This window comes from Vipera ursinii (assembly GCF_947247035.1).
Source record: "Vipera ursinii genome assembly, chromosome: 4".
Classification (NCBI taxonomy): Eukaryota; Metazoa; Chordata; class Lepidosauria; order Squamata; family Viperidae; genus Vipera; species Vipera ursinii.
The window spans coordinates 13,154,758-13,175,928 of NC_139514.1; the positions used below are offsets into that span (position 1 = coordinate 13,154,758).

The 21,171-nt window shown below is 42.2% G+C and overlaps 1 protein-coding gene across 1 annotated transcript in view; it reads right to left on the bottom strand.

The window, feature by feature from the left end:
- The window catches only part of MAML2 (mastermind like transcriptional coactivator 2), a gene marked incomplete at its 3' end in the record, with an annotated part of 207,623 nt that overhangs the window by 36,085 nt on the left and 150,367 nt on the right, over positions 1-21,171 (bottom strand). Inside the window, exon 2 of the mRNA XM_083361941.1 lies at positions 17,275-18,747. Coding sequence (XP_083218067.1) covers positions 17,275-18,747 — 1,473 coding nt within the window. The remainder of the gene's footprint in view (positions 1-17,274; positions 18,748-21,171) is intronic.

The window sequence follows — 21,171 nt, forward strand, 5'->3', positions numbered from 1 at the left end:
GGGAAGGGTTTTGCCTGTTTCAGACAAGCAGCCATCTCTCCTGTTTTGAAAGAAAGAGCTACTTACTTCCCACATTGCCAAACTGGATCTCTAAACTAGGCTGTACCCTGAGATGAAGTTGAGGATGCTGCCTGTCTGCCTGACAGTGTTGAAACAAAATTTAATTGTCATCTGGTTCACCCTACCTAATGGGTATATGATTGCAGCAGCAAAGCATCTTGGGTAATTTAGCTCCAGCTACCTTTTTCCTCAGTAGTAATTCATTCTCTGACTTCCTAGATCAATGTTTCTCCACCCTGTCTACTCTAAGATATGTGGACTTCAACTCCCAGAATTTCTCAGCCAGCACGACTGGCTGGGGAATTCTGGAAGTTGAAGTCAACATATCTTCAAGTGGTCAGGTTGAGAAACACAGTCCTAGACTGAGCTTTACTCACTAGCTCCATTGGTTTCTGGTCTGTACAGCAGTTTTGATAACTTCTATGACTTAAACCCACAAGGCTCTTCCTTCTGTCTGGACCTTATCCTATAGTATTCAGAAACAGACATAGCAGGAAGCATGCCTAGCAGGTCTGGGCTAATCTGAAACTGAACAGGGTCAGACCTGATGGGAGACCACTAGGACATTCTAGGACAGGGGTCTTCAAACGTGGCCCTTTTATGACTTGTGGACTTCAACTTCCAGAATTTCTCAGCCAGGCATGGCTGGTTGAAGTCCACAAGTCATAAAAGGGCCAGGTTTGAAGACCCCTGTTCTAGGAAAAATCCTGGAATAAGGCAGCAGCAAGCCACATGAAGTCATCAGGAGTTGAACTTAACTTGAGGGAACCTTCACATTTTCCTTATCTATATTTTGAAAAGTATGATTCACAACAAGATCAAGATGCTGTGCCTGTGTTTCTCAACTTTGGCTGCTTGAACATGTATAGATTTCAACTCCCATGTTGGCCAGGGAATTCTGGGAATTGAAGTCCACACATCTTCAACTGGCCAAGGCTGAGAAACATTTTGCTATACCTTTCAATCAAGAAAGTTCCCTGAATCACAGAGTTGGAATAAAGAGTAGCCTCTGCTTGAACACTGATAACAAGAATTGGAAAGCCAAAAACTGTTTATGTTGAACAAATCACAGCTATAAATTTTATTTTGAGGACAATTTTCTCAGAAACTAAGCTTCTATGCCAGGGGTGGGGAACAATGCCCCCTTTGTGACTTGTGGACTTCAACTTCCAGAATTCTTGAGCCAGCATGGTTGGTTCAGGAATTCTGGGAGTTGAAGTCCAGAAGTCTTAAAAGTTGTCAAGGCTGCAGACCTCTGATTTACAAGAAAATAAGTTGTCTAATTCCAAGTACAGGTAGTCCTCGACTTACGACCACAACTGAGTCCAAAGGGCCTAGAGTCCCCACCCCTGTTCTATGCTTTAGTTCAAGAAGACATTGTACATCTCTGTTTCCCAATGAATTTTCAAAAAAAAATATTTCCTCAAGCATTACACCTAAAAGTTTTGGGGGTCTTGCTATTAAATGTTAAAAGTGCAGGGTTAAGGAATTATTCCAATAGAAGAGAATATCTGTAGCTCACGGTTAGGGTTAAGAGTTAAGCCTGACTCAAGGGAGACTCAAAGAGGCCATTGTTAATAAAATCTGAGATTTTATTCATAGAATCTCCAGTTAAAAAACACAAATTGCCAAAACAGGAGGAGGAAAGAAAGTAAAACATCTGTCCTGCTTCTGAACTGAGTGACTTTGGATTGAATTTCAACCTATAATGCACTCTTCTATAAAGGCATCAAACTTTTGCAACTTAAGAAAAAAGGGAGAGGTGGTTTGGCCCCCTTGTGAAATTCAGAAAAGAAATACAAACTCCTGTTCGTACTTAAGAGATATCAGCTGCCAATCTTTTTCATTAGATGCTGATTTTAAAAATGATACCCAAACCTGCTGAACTAAAAAAACCAATCCTTCAAAGCAGGCAGTTAAATGGAGCAGATTGATTCTGATCCACCAATCCATAATAGCAATTGCCAAGAAGATTGAAAAGCCAGAGCTTTAAAAAAAAAAAGAATGAATGAAAGCATAACGCGTCTACCCAGACATGTCTTTCTGGAAACCTTCTTTGATATCTGCTATGTCCTTCTACCTGTGACATTTTGAGGATTGGTTTATTTGTTTCCAAGTCCGCTTTGAATTCTGTGATAAGACACTTCTAAGGAAGAAAAAGAAAGAAAGCACATGATCTCTTTGTCTATCCTCTGAGGCCAGCCTGGCTGCTCACATTTACAGATGTGGTTTAAGTACAATAATTAAAAGAGATTGTGGGACTAGCTTAAGACATTTGCCTTTCTTCTGCAAACACTGCCTCTTACATTCAGGGCTGCAGCCTTTGAATATCCCCCTCTTCACATGAAAAGCTGATGCTTATCTTTGCTAGATTCACAGTAAAAGGGTTCTGCCCTTCGGGTTTCACAGACAGAGACAGATTCCCATCTTTTGCTACTGCCCGCCCCAACTTCTCACAGTGGCCTCCACCAATTGGAGATGGGCTGCCGTCCCCAAGGGAACTTCAGGCATCTCACTCTGGCAGAGGTTCTCATTCCCATGGAAGGGAGCACAGTTCTTACACCCCCGTTCAACTTTCGATGGCCACGTTCTCATGCAGTTTGCTCATTGCCTCGTAGTTTTTCCTCCTTCAGTAAACTGAGCACCATGTTGCAAAGAGCAGAACGATAATAATTAATAACCCACCCCATTGTCCCTGAAACACACACACACACACACGCTCTCTCTCTCTCCTTCTCCCTTTCTCTCACACTCACTCTCTCTCTCTCTCTCTCTCTCTCACACACACACACACACACACACACACACACAAACACACACACGTACCAAGACAAGAGGAAGCACCGAAGTAAGTAAATCGAAAGCAGGACAACGGAGCTCCTACATGTTCCTCTATTGTTAAAACTTGGGTGGAACCCTTTAGTTCAGGAAACATGGGTTCTGAACGATGGTATTCATGGCCACTTGTCAGTGTAGTTTACTGGGACCCGGTTCAAACTGGATCTTCAGTTCAAATTACCTGGCTTCTGGGGCGGGGGTGGGTGTTTGAGAAATAATACAGGATTATCTCTGTGCAGGTGTGGGAATTTTGAGAGGAGGGAAGAATTTTATCCCTCACTGCTGTTGAGAAAGTAATGCATTTTTCTTGATTATTTTTTTTAAAAAAATAAAATTTAGAATGGATTAGGACAGCCAAGTGCCCTAAGAGCGGGAAGGAATACACGACCAGCTTGTATTTACAGTCAAGATCGTGCCTTCGAAGGAAGATATAGACTAAACTTTTCACCCAGTTTGTAGCACCTGGGCATGCAAACTGAAAACAAAGCGTGGCACATCCCTAGTTTCTTTTAATCTCCAGTGCAGGGAGATTAGCAGAATCTGAATTAGAGAAGCACTTTCTCAATTTGCACGTAAAGTCTCCTTGCACAATTCCATTTCCTTAGCTTTTTTTTTCTTCTTTAAAAAGCTAACTAGGGTTAGATCTGATTAATACTTGGATGGAGAGACTGTTAGAAAACAAAGCAGTATGCTAGACTGGGAATTTTGTTAAAAAAATAATTTGGAAGATGGCAGCGGTAAACCACTCCTATATAATCTGCTTGTCTGTCTGTCTATCCATCTTTCATCTATCTTTCATATTTTTGAACTGCCCACCTCCCTCAGAGATTGTCAATTAAATCTCATGAACGTGCCCAAAACGGTTGTGTAGAACCAGGGCTTTTTTTCTCATAGAACGCTCAGAACGGACTTCCGGCACCTTTTTTGGATGGAACCTTGTAGGGTAGGCAAGGCAACTCACACATGTAGGTATGACATGTGTGAGTTCCGGCACCTTTTTCTTTTACAAAAAAAAAGCACTGTGTAGAACTGTGCTTTTCCTTCCTCAAAATTATGAAAGCGGTGTCATATTGGAGACTCAGCTCCTCCTGCCCCATGTATGTGATATTTAAATCACACAATGTATAAATAAAAGGGGCAGGATTTACAGTAGGATACTTCTCCCATGAATTGAGAAACTGAGCTTGAAGTGAAGGAAACTTTATCATCCTCCACCTTTTTTAAAAAGTGGGGGGGGGGGCGGGAAGAGGAGAATTGTGTGTCAGTTGCTACATAACTTCATCCAGGGTTTTAACCGTCTTCTCTGAAGTTAACCACTCAGAAAGACTTTATTGCCATTTTACAACAGGCTCCTTTATTTAAGTGAACTAAACGTCTAAGTGATTTACTTGCTGTGCCTAACATGGTACTCTTGCTTCTCATTGACGGCCATTCCTATCAGCCACAGCCAGAATGGACAAGGATAAAAGCTGATGTGATTTATAATACAGACAGAAGAGAAACACCCAGCTGAGATGGGCTGGTATAAAATCTAAGCACCACCACACTGATGATAAAAATAAAGGAACTGAAGAGAAATTTTTTTAAAAAAAAGGAAAGAGGAAAGAAAAAGTTTTTTTTTAATTAAAGAGTTTTACAGAAACAAGATTTTACAATATATCCCCAAAAAGAAAAAGTTTTTGAAGAATAATATTTCATATGTTCTTTCTAGAAACACTTGAAATAACAAACATCTAAGGAGCTACATATTCCTGAGATGTGAAATGAAATATTACCAAAATGAACACAGAAGGAGAGAGATCAATAATACTTTGGACAAATCAATCAATCTGCTCAATGCCTAAAGGGGGAGCACATTTTATCTCCTGAGCACACTGTGTGTCCAATCTCAAGACGGGAGACAAAGAAAAGGAATTAGCAAACTGGTTTTATCTCAGCTGAGAATCCTTACACAATTTAACCCCGGTTTTTATCACGTAAATTGGTTAACTAGCTTTCCAATGCAAGAATAGCTAGGTCATGTCCATCAGCTACTTTGTTTTTGATTAATATCTAAAGCAATTGTGTCTTTTACCTCTCTATTCAACACTGCCCTCCAGGTATCCTCCTACCACTTCACTCACTCCAAAAAGTATACCTATAGTACTGTATTTGATGAGCTACCAACCCTAATTTAAGCCTCCCCACAGCATTGTCCCCATCTCTTTTCCTACTGACCTGTGTTTCACAAAACACCATGGTCTGTGATCACAAAATACCATGGTTCATCAGAAATTAACCAGGCTGGGTAAATTTCATTACATCCCTGGTCCTTTGGAGGAAGATAAATGCACAGGGAGAGCCAATCTGGTGCAGAGGTTAGGGTTATCAAGCTAAAAAACAGAAGACCATGAGTTCTACTCCCACCTGAGGAACAAAGCCAGCTGGAAGACCTCAGGCCAGTCTCTCCAGGTCCTAAGCCAGCCCTACTCAATGAGAAACCACTTCCAAAATATTGCCAAGAAAACTGCAGAGATTCCTATAGGTTAATGGCCAGTAGTGACTCAAAGGTGCATATGTGTGACTCAAAAGAATTTGTTTATTTATATGCACACACACAAAACCACACTAGCTTTGACTATCGTTGATAGTGGATGGTGGAATGAAGCCTTGGTATAGACTTCTTAGCCAACATAGTAGAAAATGCATGCTATTGATTAACGTCTCCAATATTCATCTTCCTTCACCAATGTAGAGATAATTAGCTTGCCAGGATAGCAGATAGTACCACTGTGCCAGCAAGATAATGTTAGCAAGAGTTAAGTTAGTAGATAAGTGCTTTTTTCATTCCATTTGTTACACAGCTACATCACTGGGAATTTATAGATGAGCACCTCTTTTATAGTGTTTATTGAACGAGGTTCTATGGAAGAACCTGCATCAGAGGTTATAGAACAGTGATGGCAAACCTTTTAGAGACCGAGTGCCCAAACTGCAACCCAAAACCTGCTTATGAATCATCGGGTGCCGGGTGGGTGTAGCCCATTGGGTGGGTGTGGCTGAGGTGGTAACAGCAGACTGGGTGAGACTAAAAAGTTCAATCAATCAATTCCAACTTTGCAAGGTCTTTTTTTTTCCTGTGAGAAGTTGAAATTGATTGATTGATTGAACCTATTTTTTTTGCACATGGCGGTGGAGGCCTAAAGTGAAAAGGTTTTATAAAACCCAGCTGAAGGCCTAGGACTGGGGCGACGGTGCGCGTGCCCACAGAGAGGGCTCTGCGTGCCGCCTGTGGCACGCGTGCCATAGGTTTGCCACCAGTGTTATAGAACATGGTAAATCTTTCTGTACATCCTTTGAAAGATTACCTGCACACTCCTGTAGCTCCATTAGTAGTTCCTGCAGCTTCTGGCACTAACAGCTCTTGGAAAACTGAATAAGATTAACACATATATAATTCATGGACCTGTGATGGTGTAATGGAATTCTTCTGCTCAGAGAACCCATTTGTCATTCACTCGTGAATGTCATTGTCTCCACCAGGACTGTGACTGATAGTTGTATGTGAGGGGTTTTGCAACTCTTAGGACAGAGGTCCCCAACCTTTTGAGCACCAGGGTCCAGTTCCATGGAGAAAGGTTTTTCCACGGACTGGAGAATGCATGGTTTTGTGTGCTGCTGTATCCCATGGATGTGGCTTTGCTTGTTTGTGCGGAGCAGTTGCTGGCATACTGTGGCCCGGTACCGGTCCACGGACCGGGGGTTGGGGACCCCTGACCTAGGAAGTAATTCAGAAAAAAGTGCTCCATGGAGCATTGGTCCATGAACATAGTACTTCCTTGCATCTCTTTAAAGCAGCTAAGTCCTTCCCAGGGGACCACTGGCTGCTTTAAAGAGTTGCAGATGAGCAACTCTGCAAGCTATAACACATGTTTTAAAAACTGAATTCAAAATAGCCCTGTTAGTTGTAGTTTTTTTTTTAGTAATTCTGTGGGTTGCTATAATACAGCTTTCCTCCAACTCCGTGCTTTCCAAGACTACAATCCCCAAAGAAATGGATGTGGTAAATAAATAAAAATATAATAAATAAAAAAATACCTTTTGTCTCTTTGACTGGAATCAAATATTATAGAAACCCTTGGATCGTTAAATAATTCAGAGTTGGGTGATTTCACTGAACTAAAATCAGAGTTAAATTCACAGTGGCTGAGTTCACATAACATGAATGAAAAATGAAACCAAGGGGAACAGATTATGGTTTAATTAGTACGCTATGTGAATGCAACTTCTTTTCTCCACCCTTCCGGGAAAATGTTTCAACGCTGCTAATATAGGATGTTTTTGCTTTGACAAGATATGCAGTTGCAACCATTTTCCTTCTTGTGTTTTACATAACATAACAATACTGTGACTACTAGGTGAACCAAGGTTGTTGAAATACGAGATGATAAGAATTGGCGGGTTAGAGAACTGGAGGGAAAGCCTGCATTTCAAAACTAATTGGAGAATATGATTTATGACTGTTAATTGGAGGAGGGAATTGTGCTTTGATACTATGTGCTCAAGGGACGCTGAGCTTGTCGATCAGATGGTCGGCAGTTTGGCGGGTCGAATCACGAGTGCCGCGTAACAGAGTGAGCACCTGTTACTCATCCCAGCTTCTACCAACCTAGCAGTTCGAAAGCACGTAAAAATGCAAGTAGAAAAATAAGGACCACCACGGTGGGAAGGTAACAGCGTTCCGTGCGCCTTTGGCGTCTAGTCATGCCGGCCACATGACCACGGAGACGTCCTCAGACAAGCGCTGGCTCTTTGGCTTTGAAACAGAGATGAGCACCGGCCCCTGGAGTTGGAAACGACTAGCATGCATGTGCGGGGGAACCTTTACCTTTACCTTTACTATGTGCTCAGGGGAGGGGAATTCAGATTTTGGCTTCGACCATGTAAGTGCTGATGTTATGCTACTCGAATAAAGATTCTTTAAGGTAAACAATGCCTCGAAGTTCTTTGGAGAGTTTCATCTGTCGGAACCATGACAAAATGACTTTCCGGGGAGAGAAGACTCTTTTTCCAAAAAGAGACTCTTCTTCCTGGAGAAGAGAATCCAATTTCTCTTCTCCAATCTTCTCTCCCTATTCCAATGACTGCATCTCTAAGGATCCTTCTGTTCAAGTACTGAAGTTTTCAGAGGGTGCAACAGTCATTGGTCTCATTCAAGACAGTGATGAATCGGCTTATCGATGGGAGGTTGAACAACTGGCCCTGTGATGTAGCCGGAGCAATCTGGAGCTGAACATGCTTAAAACTGTATAACGGAGAGTGGATTTTAAGAGGAACCCTTCTATGCTACCACCTCTTACTATATTTGACAGCACAGTATCAGCGGTAGAATCCTTCACGTTTTTGGGGTTCTATAAGCTCCCAGGATTCGAAATGGACACCTAACATTAGAACCATCATCAAAAAGGCATGACAAAGAATGTTCTTCTTGCATCAACTTAGGAACTTCGGATTGCCCCAGGCTCTGTTGATACACTTCTACCGAGGAATTATTGAATCTGTCATTTGTACTTCTATAACTGTCTGGCTTGGTACAGCAAGTAAACAGGACAACTACAGATTTCAAAAGATAGTTAGGCCTGCAGATAAAAGAATTGTAACCAGCCCGCCTTCCATAGAAAACCTACATATAGTGCAGGTCAGAAGGAGGGCTGAGAAAATACCTACAGACCCCTCAAAACCTGGACATAATGTGTTTCAACTTCTCACCTCAGTATGCTGCTATAGGGCATTCCATACCAAAACAACTAGACACAGGGACAGTTTTTCCCCATGTGCCATCACTCTGTCGAACACTTTATCCTATCCTATCCTATCCTATCCTATCCTATCCTATCCTATCCTATCCTATCCTACCCTATCCCATCCCATCCATCCCATCCCATCCCATCCCATCCCATCCCATCCATCCTATCCCATCCCATCCCATCCATCCTATCCCATCCCATCCCATCCATCCTATCCCATCCCATCCATCCTATCCCATCCCATCCCATCCCATCCCATCCCATCCCATCCATCCTATCCCATCCCATCCATCCTATCCCATCCCATCCCATCCCATCCATCCTATCCCATCCCATCCCATCCCATCCATCCTATCCCATCCCATCCCATCCTATCCTTTGACAAAATGGACCCTCCCTCCCAAAATTATATTCCATCTTTCTAATGCACATTCCTCTGTGAATGTAGAAAAGATTAAAGGGAATAAATTTGAGAGCCTTTCCATGAAGTATATTCAACAGAAAAAAGAATTAGCTGATTTTCCACTTCTGGAAAATAGAAAATGGAAAGAACAAAATTAAAAAAAAAACAACCATGAATTTTCCATACAAGTTACCACAGTAATTTGATGATCGGTATAAACCCATAGTTTCGGTTTTGTTTTTCTCCCAATTCCTTTGTTCCAAATACAGCAGGTGAAAGTGAATATTGTAATTCATTAGCTCTGCATCCTTTTGATCACAGCATTGTAACCACAAGAACATGGCCTTACAACCAAATTCACAGATGCTTAGAGCAAATATGTCAACCTCTTTATTTCCTCCCCCTCTTTCAAGCATGACTTTAAAGTAGTATTAATGTGCAAATCCAACACTTAATGGGTCTCTAATAGCTTCTGATTTGCTTGGAATTTCATTTGGGGAGGGAAATCTTCCAGAAATACCGATAATAAGAGAGCAACAAAGAGAATGTGTACAGGTATCAATTAAAGCACCTCTTTTGTTCTGAAAATGTGGAGGGTTATGATTTTTTTTAAAAAAGTGATATATTAATATAGTATATAGTAATATGCCAACCTAGCAGTTCGAAAGCACGTAAAAATGCAAGTAGAAAAATAGGGAACACTCCGGTGGGAAGGTAACAGCATTCCCTGCGCCTTTGGCGTCTAGTCATGCTGGCCACATGACCACGGAGACGTCCTCGGACAAACGCTGGCTCTTCGGCTTTGAAACGGAGATGAGCACCGGCCCCTAGAGTTGGAAACGACTAGCACGCATGTGCGGGGGAACCTTTACCTTTACCTTTTAATATTAGATATAGTAACACTGTGGTCAAATGACTCTGCTTTTATTATCAGGAAGGACCTTAAGAGAGAAAATACCTTTTAATTGTTACTCACAATAATTGCCACCATAGGATGAGTGGTCTGGTGCACATCGTGACATCAACACAAAAGTGATGCAAATGATCTTGTGATGTGCATATCACCACTGTGGCCACTAATAGAAATTGATGGTTGCCACCAACAAACATAATGCCACCAACAATTGTGCTAGCACAACTGATCTCTCTCTCTTTTTTTTTTGAGGGGCAGAGTTCTGAGATATACCTGCTCATTAGCCATCCACATGTGAAACAGTAGCAGCAAAAATCAACTTTTCTAAACTATTGTTAAGTTTTGTTCTATTTAAGCAATCCCTACATATGTCCTTTTTATTATATATGTTTTTAAGGATATGCGAATAGCCTATATTCTGGAAACTGTGTGTCCTGCTGTCTGATTCTCCACTCACCCCAACCAGAATCCTATTTTAATTCATTTAAAGTTTGATTTGCTTCCACTTTTAAAACCCTTTCAGACATGGTTATGCTTTTTACTGATTAGGACCCTATCCAGTTGTCCCTTAAAGGATGGTGCAACTCTTTCAAGCATCATCTTTGATTTCTATCTAAAACACTGGATTGTGGTCCATGTCTCCTTAACTCCATGTTACATCAGAAAAAACTAGGCAACGGCATTAAAAATGAAAGGCGGGGCAGAGTGGACAGTGCTAGAAACATCAGTTAAATTTCTAAAGATGCTGTGATGCCCACAGGCATATTGTTATTTAGGTCTATATTATGGAAACAAAATGATACATCATCAATTATGAAAGAAAATTAAGATTATTGTCAAGGCAGATGCTAATATTTGCTACTATGGTTGTCTATAACTTAAGTGTGCCACCAGAATGTTTATCTCGGGACTGGGTACCCAAATCCAGGTCTGTATGGATTGCTTATACTAAAAACAAAACAAAGCAAAAACAATAAACCAAAAACACAATGGAGATGGCCATCACAAATCACATCTAAATCACAGGAAGAAAACTGCAGAAATGAACCACAGGAATTGAGGCTGATTTTAGAGGACCTTCCTTTCTCTAATATCTCTCAATGCTAACTAGGGCAGAGCTAGATGGATATTATACTCCTGCACTGTAGCAAATATATCACTCGGTAGCAAATATAACACCAATGCCTTGGTAAGACCACACTTGGAATAGTGCATCCAGTTTTGGTCGCCATGATGTAAAAAATATGTTGAGACTTTAGAAAGAGTACAGAGAAGAGCAACAAAGGTGATCAGGGGACTGGAGGTTAAAACATATAGGGAACGGTTGCCAGACCTGGGTATGAAGAGAAGGACTAGGAGTGTCATGATAGCCATGTTCCAATATCTCAGGGGCTGCCACAAAGAAGAGGGAGGCAAGCTATTCTCCAAAGCATCTGAAGGCAGGACAAGAAGCAATGGATGGAAACTAACCAGAAAGAAGCAACCTAGAACTAAGGAGAAACTTCCTGATAGTTAGAACAACTAACCAGTGGAACAACCTGCCTCCAGAAGTGGTGAATGCTCCAACACTGGAAGTTTTTAAGAAGAGACTGGACAGCCATTTGTCTGAAATGGTATAGGGTTTCCTTCCTGAGCAGGGGGTTGGACTAGATGACCTCCAAGGTCCCTTCCATCATCATCATCATCATCATCATCATTGTCGTTATTACCTACAAGGTCCCTTCCAACTTTATTACTATTACTCATGCAGCACATGATGTGAGTTCAACTCTTGATTAGACCTTTTTGGAAAAATCAAAAAAATTCTGTCCATTTCTTTTTATTTATTTATTTTTTTATTTTAATCCCATTTATATCCCGCCCTTCTCCGAAGACTCAGGGCGGCTTACAATTTAAGCACAAACCAATGTGCTTAGCAATAGCCTTCATTCTATGTATATGCCTGCTTATTAGGGCTTTCAGCCCCCCCCCAAGCGGCATTATTACAAAGTCAGCTTATTGCCCCCAACAATCTGGGTCCTCATTTTACCTACCTCGGAAGGATGGAAGGCTGAGTCAACCTTGAGCCTGGTGGGACTCGAACCTGCACTAATTGCAGGCAGCTGGTGTTACTTAAGGAGGCATTAGCCCACTGCTCCACCAAGGCTCAGTGGATATTTTATTTTATTGTGGGTTGGAGTTTCCAACGGGTTATACTGGTAGTACTGTTAAGGTTTTTGTCTTCTATTCAATTGTGTCCGATTTAAGTGTATTGCTGAGAGTTACGCTGACCATGAAACAATCCTTTCTCTCTTTTGTCTCCTTTATTTAGAGAGTGGTTAAACAATCATTTGTGGGGCTTTTAGGTCCTTTCATAAACTGAGTTAAAATCTTAGGGCTGTGAGGGTCCTTGGAGGTCTTCTAATCCAAATTCCTGCTCAAGGCAGAAGACCTTATATGAGGGGTCTCGAACTTGACAAGTTTAAGACTTGTGGACATCAATCAACTCCCAGAATTCCTCAGTCAGCCACGCTGGCTGGGGAATTGTGGTAGTTGGTCCACAAGTCTTAAACTTGCCAAGTTTGGTGACCCCTGCTTTATACCAATCCAGTCAAATGGTTGTCCAGTCCATTTTGAAAACCTCCAGTGATGGAGCATCCACAGTCACAGGAGGCAAACTATTCCACTGAGCTATTTATAGAGATGTATAAAACCTATCATTGTAGGAATGGACTACCCTGGGTTATTATGGACCAGGCTGGTTTGGCCACTCAGGGGAATGGTCTAGTAGTTGTAATCTAGAACTTTATCTTCTGAAATAAAGCAGTTAATATTGTTCCAAAAAACCTGCAGTGTGACCGTGAAGTTCTTCCAATTGGAAGATTTCACTTACAGAACATTGCTGGATCATCTCTGGAACAATGGGATGAATTTGTTCCATATCCAAACCAGAACATTCTGGAGTTCTTGGAAAATCAAGACGTGAAGATTAGTTAGCTGACCTTTCACAAATTGGGTGCTTTAGTGAGTACAGCCACCTGTGGGCTTGCTTCCAAACCTGGAATGCATCCACCCACCATATTTATTTCTTAAGGATGCCTCAGTAGGCTATATGAAGCACAGAGATGGAAATAAGCACCATACGAAGATGCCTGCTTTCCTCTGCAACTTACCAAGCTTCACATGTGTTACGATTTCTAATTAAAATAACCTAAAATAAATTCAAGCTCGGTATAGCTGGAAACTTGCTGAATTCTGGGTAGGTGTGCTAGTGACATGTTTTACTTAATTGGCACAAGCCTTAATTCCTAATTACTATTACAGTATACATAAATAACCAAAAAAATAAATTGTGGTGTCCCACTAACTCCGTTCTTTCTGTTTGCATTATAGTGTCCCATACAAATGTATAAATGGCAGAGTTTGTATCATGTCACTGTGCATGTTTTTGCCACGTGTCTCTGTGGATGTCATTCATTCAACACTGCAACTGTTCTAAAATGTTTGTTATGACCATGGTCCTGTTTCCTGACCAAACGTACAGTAGACCTCTCCTTTTGATTTCCTTCTAGCTGTCTGAGGGAAAACTGAGAAGGCCCAGACTAGAAAGAAATGTTATGTTCATCAACTTGCTATACTGTACTCGCTGTAGGATCACAAGCAAGCAAATGAAACTTACACCTTGCACTGCTGTTCTCCTCATTAAGAAAAAAATTTGGAGAGGTGTTGTGTCTTTGAGTCATTGTTAATTCCTGGAGACTGCCTGGGCTTGTCTTTGCAGTTTTCCTGCCAAGGTTTGGGAATCGGTTTGTCACCGTCTCCTTCCTAGAATTGAGACTGAGTCACAAAAGATCACTTGCTGGTTTCATGCTTAAAGCAGGACCAGAACTCATGGTCTCCAGCCTGATGCCTTCCATGGGTAGGCAACGTTGGCTCTTTTATCACTCGTGGACTTCGACCCCCAGAATTCCTGAGCCAGCATAGCTGACTTAACCCCTGACTTAACCACTACATCTGTTGTGATTCAGGGTCAGCCTGTGGGTTCGGCAGTTGGGTCGGACGATTCAGAGGAAGAGGAGGAGGGGGGTGTTGGAGAGGTTGCTGAGGGGGTGGAAAGTTTGCTGATGAGAGCCCTCAGCCAGGCCCCTCCCACCTGGTCACGACGCAGACCCAGCTGTGTGAGCCTGACAGCGTGGATGAAGATGACCCACAGCTGGCCCTGTTCAAGGACGCCCGACGCAGGAGGCAGTCAATCAGGAGTAAACAGAGGAAGGCAATGGGGCATATCGGAAGGAGGCAGAGAGAAGCCACGCCCTGAGCTGTATCAAAGGGGAATGTGTGGGAGGGCTGGTTTGCTGAAGGCAACCGCTTGAATAGCTCCTGTTTCATGGTTCGTGTCTTCTTCTGTTTGCTTTTGTGTCCATAAATTTGGCAGGCTCAGTTCCAGCCTCTTGCCTTCTTGTAAAAGGGGTTGTCCCTGCCTTTTCTGCAGGGCCGGTAGCAGGCTGGTACAGAACAACATCAAACCGGATGTGACCTAAGGGGTGCTGGCCTAGAAACCCGGAGGCTGGTAGTTCTAGTACCACCTTAAGTATGAAAGTGACCTTAGGCCACAGGAGACTGTGAGTTTCCAGTCTCGCTTTTGGGCTTGTCACTCTTTCTCAGCCCAACCCACCTCACAGGATTGTTTGTCGCTGTGGGAAAATAGGAGGAGGAAGGACTATTACGTGTGCTCACCACTTTGAGTTACTTATAAAGTAATAAAGGCAGAATAAACCAATCTTTAACGCATTTGTTATTTGTTATAACCTATTATTCCCTCTCTTTACTGTTGATGGATTACTGGAGGAGGAGGAGAATGAGGGATGGAAATAGTTTAGATAACTCTGCAGTGAGATCTTAGGCAATGTATCTTGAGAGAATTGGGCAAGAAAAGCATAGTCAAAACACCCTGCAGAGAGAGAGAGAGAGAGAGAGAGAGAGAGAGAGAGAGAGAGAGAGAGAGAGAGAGAGAGAGAGAGAGAGAGAGAGAGAGAGTGTGAGTGAGAGAAGCACAGTCATGGAATTGGGAAATGATATACTCCTTATTTAAAAACAGGATTGGATCATCTGTCACCCCAGAATCCTATGCAGCCTTCAGAGCACATTTTTGTGAATTTGTTCTCTTTGTCTCCTCCTGGCCAACAGTCCTACAATTTTTGGCAGTCATTAATATAGAAAGTAAGCAGTGTAATATCTTGAGCTTTCAAAATACAGAACAAGGGTACTGCTCCTTAAAATATAGAAAAGAGTCCTTGAGTCAGGCTCTGATGTTACTGACCACATGATTGTATAGTTATTTTAGCAACAATATAATATTAGTTTGCTATTAGGTTGTTTTTTTTTCCAGGTGCTTCTTCAACTTCCCAATCTAACTTATGCGGGATTTCCTGATGGTCCTCTGTCCAGGAATATCACTACACTAGCACTTAGACTTATGATATATACCGCTTCATAGTGCTGTACAGCCCTTTCTAAGCAGTTTACAGAGTCAGTGTATTGCCCCCAATAATCTGGGTACTCATTCTACCAACTTCGGAAGGATGGAAGGCTGAGTCAACCTTGAGCTGGTTAGGATCGAACTCCTGGCTGTGAGTAGAGTTAGCCTGTAATACTACTGCGCCACCACAGCTCATTCATAATCAGATCTGACTTGCATAGTTTTTTCCAAATTAGCGAAAGTTAACTGGAAGGTAATCCATGATTAAAGTAGCCATTTCCCCACACCTCCTCAAACTTGAGGGAAAAAAGGGGGAAATTCCAGCTCCACCCCCTGTGATTCTCCCACACCCACTTGGCCTCATGGCTCCTCCCACTGGACTTTTCAGTCCAAATTACATCACTGTTGCTCCAGCTAGGTAAAGGATGCTTATCCCATTTAAAAGGCTGAACTCTCCTTCAAAGTAAGGCTGATTCCAGTGTAAAAGAGCAAAGCTGATTTCAGGGAGCCTACGGTAGTTTTGAATCACTTCTAGAGTCAGATCCAAATTGCCTTTAAATGATCTTTAAAACAACATCAAACCTCATCATCTGGGCACTTTGACCTAATGCAATTCCAGACGCAGAGAAAGGTCCCAAAGAGCTAATAAAAAGAATTCCTTTGTGAGGCATTAACTTCTGTCACAGAGAAATCAAGTTGAGATAGATTTCAGTCCAAGCTGTTTATTAAAAAAAAAACCTAAAACAAAAGAGAAAACTCCGCTATTTATTTTTTTTAACATAATCCTAGCAGCCGGAATGGGACACCTCTCTGTGGCCAATTCGCCACCTCGGGACAACGTGCTGCAGGACAACTTAACGCGAGGTAACTATAATATTATTAATAATATCGATAATACTAATAATACTATTAGTAATATTAAGAGAGGAACAGAAGGGACGCGGTGGCTCAGTGGTTTAGGACGCTAAGCTTGTCGATCAGATGGTCGGCAGTTTGGCGGGTCGAATCCCACGTGCCGCATAACAGAGTGAGCGCCTGTTACTTGTCCCAGCTTCTGCCAACCTAGCAGTTCGAAAGCACGTAAAAATGCAAGTAGAAAAATAGGGACCACTATGGTGGGAAGGTAACAGCGTTCCATGCGCCTTTGGCGTCTAGTCATGCCGGCCACATGACCACGGAGACGTCCTTGGATAAGCGCTGGCTCTTTGGCTTTGAAACGGAGATGAGCACCGGCCCCTAGAGTCGGAAATGACTAGCACGTATGTGCGAGGGAACCTTTACCTTTTTAAGAGAGGAACAGGTCTAGAGTACAATTAACGTGCATTAAGTTGTCTCATAGTGAGTTGTCCCATGGCAAGTTGGCAGTGATGACTTGGCCATGGTGAGCTGTCCTTGGATCCCCTAGCAGCAATCCTTTCATGTCTCCTCAAATCCAAATCATGTTCCCACTAGCTGCCACCAGCCTGGGAAATGTTACCACATGATGGCCTCTAAGATAAATGGCAACCTAGTCACCTCCCTGCTTAAATTGCAAAGTGGAAGTGTGGCACAACTTTTGTGCTTCCTGTTGCTGCAAAAGAGCACTTGCTGAATTTGGGGCTGCAAAACTCTCTGAAGTTTTACCCACCCACCTCCAAAAAAAAAAATTCTTTCCTCAACCATTTTTATTGTTCAGAGAACCTGAAAGGAAGAAGGTCAGACTACATGGCCTCCCAAATCAAGTAATGTGTCACGAAAGCATTCCACATTTGAAAAGTTGTCTGTGTTTACCCTGATACGATGGATAGGAAAAGAAGTTATAGGAGAAAAATCTTACCAGCTGATTCTGTGGGCCCATGTACTGTAGTCCTGAAGCAGGCTGGTTTTGTAGCATTTTCTGGAGCATGATCTTTTGCTGTAAAGCTAAGGGTACATTGGGGGGCCTTTGGAGATGCTGAGTTTGGAGAGATTGTGCAGAATGTGGCTGCTGCTGCTGTGGTGAACTTTGTGGTTGAACGGCTGAGTTAGACAGCTGTTGGGGTGGCTGCTGTGCATAGTGGACAAGAGAAGGTTTATGTGGGGCTCCCAAACTAGAAGACATCTGCTTGTTGGCTTGTTCTGAGCTGAAATGAAACAAAGGCTTGATACTGTTCTGAGGTTCCTCCAGTGACACCTGATTGTTGTTTACATAATTTCTGGGGATGTCTTGAGACTTTCGTGTCATTACCATGTTGACAGAACTTCCCTGGGGCATGGAGTTTGGCCGGTAGGAGTAACTGTTCATTCCTTTTGATGGAGTCCCATTGACTGGGATCCCAGATATTGCGGGACCTTGTGGACTGAACTGTTGTTGCTGGTGGAAGGATGGACTAGACATCTTCTCCTGCACAAATGACCCAGAAGATGGTTCTGTAGATGACAAACCAGGCCAGGATGTTGCCGATTGACTTTGCTGGCACTGCTGAATCAGAGCATGCTGTTGTTGCCTGTTCGCTGCTATTTGTTTCAATTGCTGGGCATGAGAAACTTCTTGCCAATTGGCCAATGGCCGAGGGGGAACTGATGTCCCTTGAGAGGGAGGAGTCTGAGTCTGAGGTACTGAAGGAATGGGAGATGAGGTGGACATAGCAGCGCCAGATATGGTGAAAGCGGAGTCTGTAGAAGGAGGCCTCATCTGAGGTGATGCCACCGAAGCCTGGTTCAGTCCTGGTGAATACTCTTGTTTGATCACCATTTTGTCCATCTGCAAGGAAGAGGATTGGGCAGGGGTTCCTCTCTGGATCTGGTGACCAATATCAATGTTAAATGGTTCATCTTGCTTGATGGTGGCATTTATCATGTTTTCTAATTCAAGATCACTCATGGGGGGCACAGAAATATTGCTCAGTTCATTGAACAGCTCCTGAAGTTCTGGGTCCATCAACTGTTCCGCCGTGTCTTCTCCATATCTGTTAGGAAAAACACTGTTCTGGGATGTCTGACCATCCATATGCTTACTACAAGAAATTGTCTCCCCAGGTTCCTTTTTGACCTCTTTTAGAGTCATGTGAAACATCCCGTTTGCACCAGAATGACTGTTGTTCGTTGAGCTGTCCATTTTCCTTGGAGCGCCTTGTCCAACTGAGAATGATCCCAACACTGACTGGTTTGGGCAATTGTTACCACACTGACCACGACCCATGGAAAGGTTATTATCACCACCTCGGATTCTCTTAATATCCAGGAAAGTATTGTCAGCAATGCCATTTGATCTCTTGTTATTGCCTGGTGTCAGATTTACCACTAGTTTTCTCTTCAAGGAACCCTGGAGCTGAAGGGGGGGGGGGGGAAGAAAAACAAAGGATTCTTTAGCTGGAGTTAAAAAAAAAGTGCAATTTTAAAAACATTACTCATGACTGCCCACTGCCACAAAAATGACTAAAACAATGGCATCTTAAATTGGGTATGTGTAGTTTAATGAAGACAAGGGTGAGGGGTGACATGATAGCAGTGTTCCAATATCTCAGGGGCTGCCCCAAAGAAGAGGGAGTCAAGCTATTCTCCAAAGCTCCTGAAGGCAGGACAAGAAGCGACGGATGGAAACTAATCAAGGAGAGAAGCAACCTAGAACTAAGGAGAAATTTCCTGACAGTTAGAACAATTAATCAGTGGAACAACCTGCCTCCAGAAGTTGTGAATGCTCCAACACTGGAAGTTTTTAAGAAGAGCCTGGCCAGCCATTTGTCTGAAATGGTATAAGGTTTCCTGCCTGAGCAGGGGGTTGGACTAGATGACCTCCAAGGTCCCTTCCAATGTATTATTATTATTATTATTATTATTATTATTATTATTATTATTATTATTATTATTATTATTATTATTATTATTACAACATGTCCATTTCAGATACACGGAGTATTACCCTAAAACAGAAATTTATATAAATATTTGCAGTTGGAGGGAGGAAAAGTAAGACGTCTTTATTGCACATAGGTAAATAAAGGAAAAGACCATTTATTGGGCATGTAACAATATGAAGCTTATAATTTGATTCTAGTATTTTCCCAAAATGGATATTGTAGCAATATTTTTTATCAGTAGGATACAACAATGAAACCTTGTTCTTACTGATACAGGTGGTCCTTGACTTATGACCATAAATGGGACTATAATTTCTGTCGCTAAGCAAGGCAGTTGCTAAGTGAATTATTCCTGATTTTACAACCTTTTTTGCCACAGTTGTTAAATGAATTAATGCAATTGTTAAGTGAATCATACAGTCATTCAACAAATCTGGTTTCCCCCTTTGAATTCGTTTGTTGGAGATTGGCTGGGAAGGTTGCAGATGGTGATCACATGACCCCCAAGAGACTACAGCCGCCATACATACAAGCTGGCTGCCGAATGTCTGTCTGGCTCAGGAATTCTGGGAGTTGAAGTCCATGAGTCATAAAAGAGCCAAGGTTACCTACCCCTGACCATGTGGATGCTGTGAGAATCATCGCTGGAAGGACTGGTTGTAAGTCAGAGTTTTTCAGTGCGACTGTAGTTTTGAATGGTAACTAAACAAATGGTTGTAAGTTAGGACCACCTGTTCTAAAAATCTACCAGGACTTCCTCTGAAATTCATGTAGTACCTCTGCATGAAGTTTGTGGGAGTAAGTGTTTTAGTCAAAACAGCTATCGTGGGAATGCAAATGAAGCTTCATGAGTTTTTTTATGCATGTTGTTTGAAGCATGGGTCTTCAAACTTGGCCCTTTTATGACTTGTGGACTTCAACTCCCAGAATTCCTCAGCCAGGCATGTGTGCCTGGCTGAGGAATTCTGGGAGTTGAAATCCACAAGTCATAAAAGGGCCAAGTTTGAAGACCCCTGGTTTGAAGCTCCAATCACACCCTTGTGACACCATTTTGACTTTTTTAAACCTATCCTGCAGAAACACCTGACTGTAAAGGACAGTTCTGTGAGACCAGCTCTGCAGGTTTAGAGTCTAAAATTCAGTTGTAACCAATGAAAGGTAACTATGGTTACAGTTACAAGATTATTAAACCAACTCTTAAGTTACTGAATAGCAGAATAGAAAAACAGTATAACAGAGCTGGGCGGGACCTTGGAGAGGTCTTCTAGTCCAACCCCCTGCTCTTAAAAGTCTTCAGTATTGGGAGCACCCACAACTTCTGGAGTCAAGTCATTCCACTGATTAATTGTTCTAATTGTTAGGAAATTTCTCCTTAGTTCTAGGTTGCTTCTCTCTTTGGTTAGTTTCCATCCGTTGCTTCTTGTCCTGCCTTCAGGTGTTTTGGAGAATAGCTTGACTCCCTCTTCTTTGTGGCAGCCCCTGAGATATTGGAACACTGCTATTATGTCACCCCTGGTTCTTCTCTTCATTAAACTAGACATTTCCAATTCCAGCAACCATTCCTTATATGTTTTAGCCTCCAGTCTCCTAATCATCTTTGTTACTCTTTTCTGCGCTATTTCTAGAGTCCCAACATTTTTTTTATATTGTGGCAACCAAAATTAGATGCAATATTTCAGTGTAGTTTCTTTGGCCACATTCTTTCCTTCACATCAACCTGGTAAATTACATCCTTCTTTTCCGAATACTATTTACTCTCCTTTTGTTAAAACCAGAATCCCTTTCTGAGGCAAGGATTCTTTCTCGGCAGTGAGAATGCTTCCGAGCAACAGAAGTCTTACTATGCATTACGTTTGTGCTCCTCCAAGAGTTCATTATTAATCTGTGTTCAAAAC